Here is a 4,058-nt window from a genome sequence, read left to right as displayed (position 1 = left end):
ATCCTGGGAAAATATCCCAAAATAAACCCCAAATATCCCTGGAAAATATTCCAAAATATCCTGGGAAAATATCCCAAAATAAACCCCAAATATCCGTGGAAAAGATTCCAAAATATCCTGGGAAAATATCCCAAAATAAACCCCAAATATCCCAGGAAAATATCCCCAAATATGCCAGGAAAATATTCTAAAATATCTTGGGAAAATATCCCAAAATATCCAAAAAAAAAGGGCTTGGAACAGAATTTTCCTCCTTATTTTTGGATTTTTGGTTATTCTCAGGATTTCTTTCCAACTCCTTTAAGGATTGAGGGCTTTTCCTCTGAAATTTGGGAATTAATCCCAAATATCCAATAATTGTGTCAAAATAATGGGAATTCGGGAGGATTTGGACGTTCTGGGGTTGGGATTTTGGGGGAAAATTTGGGATTTTCCTGAGGTTTCCTTTTGTTCCCAGGGCAGAAATGGTGGTGCCAGAATTCCTGGAACTTTTCAAGGAAAGAGCCACAGCTCCGTTCTTCGTTTTCCAGGTAAAAAAAAATTTCTGGGAATGTTCCTTTCCCTCTGGAATTTGAGGAATTCTGGAATAATTTTGATCCCATTCCCTCTGGAATTTTCAGGAATTTTGGGATCCTCTTGGTCCCTTTACCTCGGGAGTTTTCAGGAATTCTGGGACGCTTTTGGTCCCTTTTCCTCTGAAATTCGAGGAAATCTCAATTGGATTGGAATAATTTTGGCCCTTTTCCCTTTGGAATTTTCAGGAATTCTGGGCTGGATTGGAATAATTTTGCCCCCTTTTCCTCTGGAATTTTCAGGAATTCTGGGATAAATTTGGCCCCTTTTCCTCTGGAATTTGAGGAATTCTGGGGTCGTTTCAGTCCCATTCCCTCTGGAATTTTCAGGAATAAATTTGGTCCCTTTTCCTCTGGAATTTTCAGGAATTCTGGGGTCGTTTCGGTCCCGTTCCCTCTGGAATTTTCAGGAATTCTGGAATAAATTTGCCCCCTTTTCCTCTGGAATTTTCAGGAATTCTGGGGTCGTTTCGGTCCCATTCCCTCTGGAATTTTCAGGAATTCTGGGATAAATTTGCCCCCTTTCCCTCTGAAATTTGAGCAATTCTGTGCCAAACCACCCCCATTTCACCCCCACAAAGGATTGAATTCCTGGAATTTCCCCTTCTCTCATCCCCTGGGGTTGGAATTCCCGACATTCCCGATATTCCCAATGGATTTTTCCAGGTTTTCTGCGTGGGGCTGTGGTGCCTGGATGAATATTGGTACTACAGTGTCTTCACCCTCTCCATGCTCGTGGCTTTTGAGGCCTCWCTGGTGCAGCAGCAGATGAGGAACATGTCAGAGATCCGGAAAATGGGGAATAAACCCTACATGATCCAGGTGAATCCCACCCCAAATCTGGGAATTCCGGATTTTCCACAAATTTGGGGCTTTTTTCCCGCTGGTTTTAGTGCAAAAATGGGATTTTTGGGGCTTTTTTCCCACTGATTTTGGCCCCAAAATGGGATTTTGGGGGTGTTTTTCTCACCGATTTCATCCCAAAATGGAATTTTTAGGGCTTTTTTCCCACTGGTTTCATCCCAAAAAATTGGATTTTTGGAGCTTTTTTCCCACTGGTTTTGGTGCAAAAATGGGATTTTTAGGGCTTTTTTCCCACGGTTTCATCCCAAAAATTGGATTTTTGGGGCTTTTTCCCACTGATTTTAGCCCCAAAAATGGGATTTTTAGGGCTTTTTTCCCACTGATTTTGGCCCCAAAAATGGGATTTTTGGGGTGTTTTTCTTGCTTGTTTTGGCCCAAAAATGGGATTTTTTTTGGGTTTGGCTCATTTTTTGTCCCTTTTCCCAACAATTTTGTCCCAAAAATTGGAATTTTTGGGGATTTGGCTGATTTATTTTCCCTTTTTGTGTTGTTTTTCCTCTGATTTTTTCCCCCAAAATGGGATTTTGTTGGGTTTTTCCCACTGATTCCATCCCAAAAAATGGGGTTTTTTCTTACTTAGGGTTTTTTTTAAATTTTCTTTGAGTTTTAGTCCATTTCTTGTCCCTTTTCCCGTGGTTTTCCCACTGATTTTGGGTGTTTTTTTGGGAATTTCAGGTCTACAGGAACCGGAAGTGGCGCCCGATTTCCAGCGATGAGATCATCCCAGGGGACATCGTCTCCATTGGTAACGGGAATTTTCATGGAAAACTTCCTTAAAATTGGGTTTTTTCCCCTCATTTTTGTTGGAATTGAGAATTTTGAGGATTTGAATTCTCATTTTCAGGGAAATCCCCCTGAAATTTCAGTTTTTTCTAAAAAAAACCCAAAAAAACCTGGAAAAATTGGCCTCAAATCCCTCAGTTTCGGGGTTGGGAGGGGGAAAAATTCCCTTGGGATAATTTTGGGGGTTTTATTTCCGAGATTTTCCCTTTTTTCTTGGGATTTGAGGAATTCTAGGCTGGATTGGAATAATTTAGAGGTTTTATTTCTTGGATTTTTCCCCTTTTTTTCTGGAATTTGAGGAATTCTGGGTCGGATTTGGATCCCTTTGGGGGTTTCATTTCCGTGAACGATCCCTTTTTTCCTGGGATTTTCTGCTTTTCCAGCTTCCTGGAATTTTAACATCCCAAAAAAAAAACCTAAAAAGATATAATCCCTAAAATCCCAGGATTTCAGAGAATTTTCAAATCCCAAAATTTCCCCAAATTTTCCATGCAATGACCCCCAAAAAACCCTTCAAAGCTTTTCATTTCCGCTTCCAAAACCTTTTTTTTTAATGGAAATGGGGTGGGAAAAAAGCGGGAAAGGATGTTTTGGAGCGGGAATTTTGGGAATTTATTTGAATTTTGGGAATTTTGGGAATTTTTGGGATTGCAGGGCGCTCTCCCCAGGAGAATTTGGTGCCCTGTGATGTTCTCCTGCTGCGGGGTCGCTGCATCGTGGACGAGGCCATGCTCACCGGGGAGTCCGTGCCCCAGATGAAGGTGAGAAAAAAATGGGGAAAAATCTGGGAAAAATGGGAAAAAAATGGGAAAAACTGCGGGGAAAGGGAAAAATTGGAAAAAAAAGGGGAAAATTGGGGAAAATCGGGAAAAATTGGGGAAAAAAGGAGATAAATTGGAGAAAATCGGGAAAAACTGGGGGAAAAAAACCAGGAAAACTGGGGAAAAGAGGGAAAAAAATGGGAAAAACACCAGGAAAAATTGGGAAAAACTGGGGAAGAATGGGAAAAATCGGGAAAATATGGGGAAAAATGGGAAAGATCGGGGAAAATGGGGAGAAACAGGAAAAACTGGGGGAAAAATGGGAAAAACTGGAAAAATAAACCAGGAAAGTTGGGAAAAATGGGAAAATTGGGAAAAAGTGGGCCTTAAAATTGGAACGATCCCATGGGGAATTCTGTGGGATCAGCCCCAAACCCGGAGTTCCTGCAGCTCCAGGCTTGGATTGAGTGGGGTCCAGGGCGTTTGTGGGATAAAGAACCAGGGAAAAACGGGAATTTTGGGCATTCCCAGCCATAATTCCAGCCCATTCCCTGTCCCATTTCCCACAGGAGCCGGTGGAGGGTCGGAGCCCTGAGCACGTCCTGGACCTGGGAGTGGACGGGCGGCTCCACGTCCTGTTCGGGGGCACCCGGGTGGTGCAGCACATCCCCCCCCAGCGCGCCTCCGCCGGCCTCAAACGTGAGAATTCCCAAAATTCCCATCCCAAAATTCCAGGGAATTCACTACAGTGGGTGGGGAACCTGTGTGATCGAATTCCTGTCCGAAATTCGTGGGAATTCACAAAAACCGGTGAGGGTGGTGCAGCACATCCCCCCCAGCGCGCCTCCGCCGGCCTCAAACGTGAGAATTCCTGAAATTCCCATCCCAAAATTCCTGGGAATATCATAAAAATGGATGGGAACCTGGGTGATCGAATTCCTGCCCCAAAATTCCCGGGAATTCCCACTGAGAGTGAGGGTGGTGCAGCACATCCCCCCCAGCGCGCCTCTGCCGGCCTCAAACGTGAGAATTCCCGAAATTCCCATCCCAAAATTCCTGGGAATTCATAAAAATGGGT

At 43.6% G+C, this 4,058-nt stretch overlaps 1 protein-coding gene across 1 annotated transcript; it reads left to right on the top strand.

The window, feature by feature from the left end:
* Positions 1-432: 432 nt before the first annotated feature.
* Positions 433-3,790, top strand: ATP13A1 (ATPase 13A1; the record flags this gene model as incomplete). The annotated part of the gene is made up of 5 exons (XM_057389177.1): positions 433-530; positions 1,239-1,394; positions 2,112-2,181; positions 2,874-2,980; positions 3,550-3,790. Coding segments are annotated over exons 1-5 (640 nt in total), but the record flags the coding sequence as incomplete, so codon positions are not given.
* Between the last annotated feature and the right edge of the window lie 268 nt (positions 3,791-4,058).

Source organism: Malurus melanocephalus, unplaced genomic scaffold (assembly GCF_030028575.1).
Source record: "Malurus melanocephalus ecotype Western Australia unplaced genomic scaffold, MMel_1.1 scaffold_3844, whole genome shotgun sequence".
NCBI classification, from domain to species: domain Eukaryota; kingdom Metazoa; phylum Chordata; class Aves; order Passeriformes; family Maluridae; genus Malurus; species Malurus melanocephalus.
This window is presented reverse-complemented; position numbering and strand designations above follow the sequence as displayed.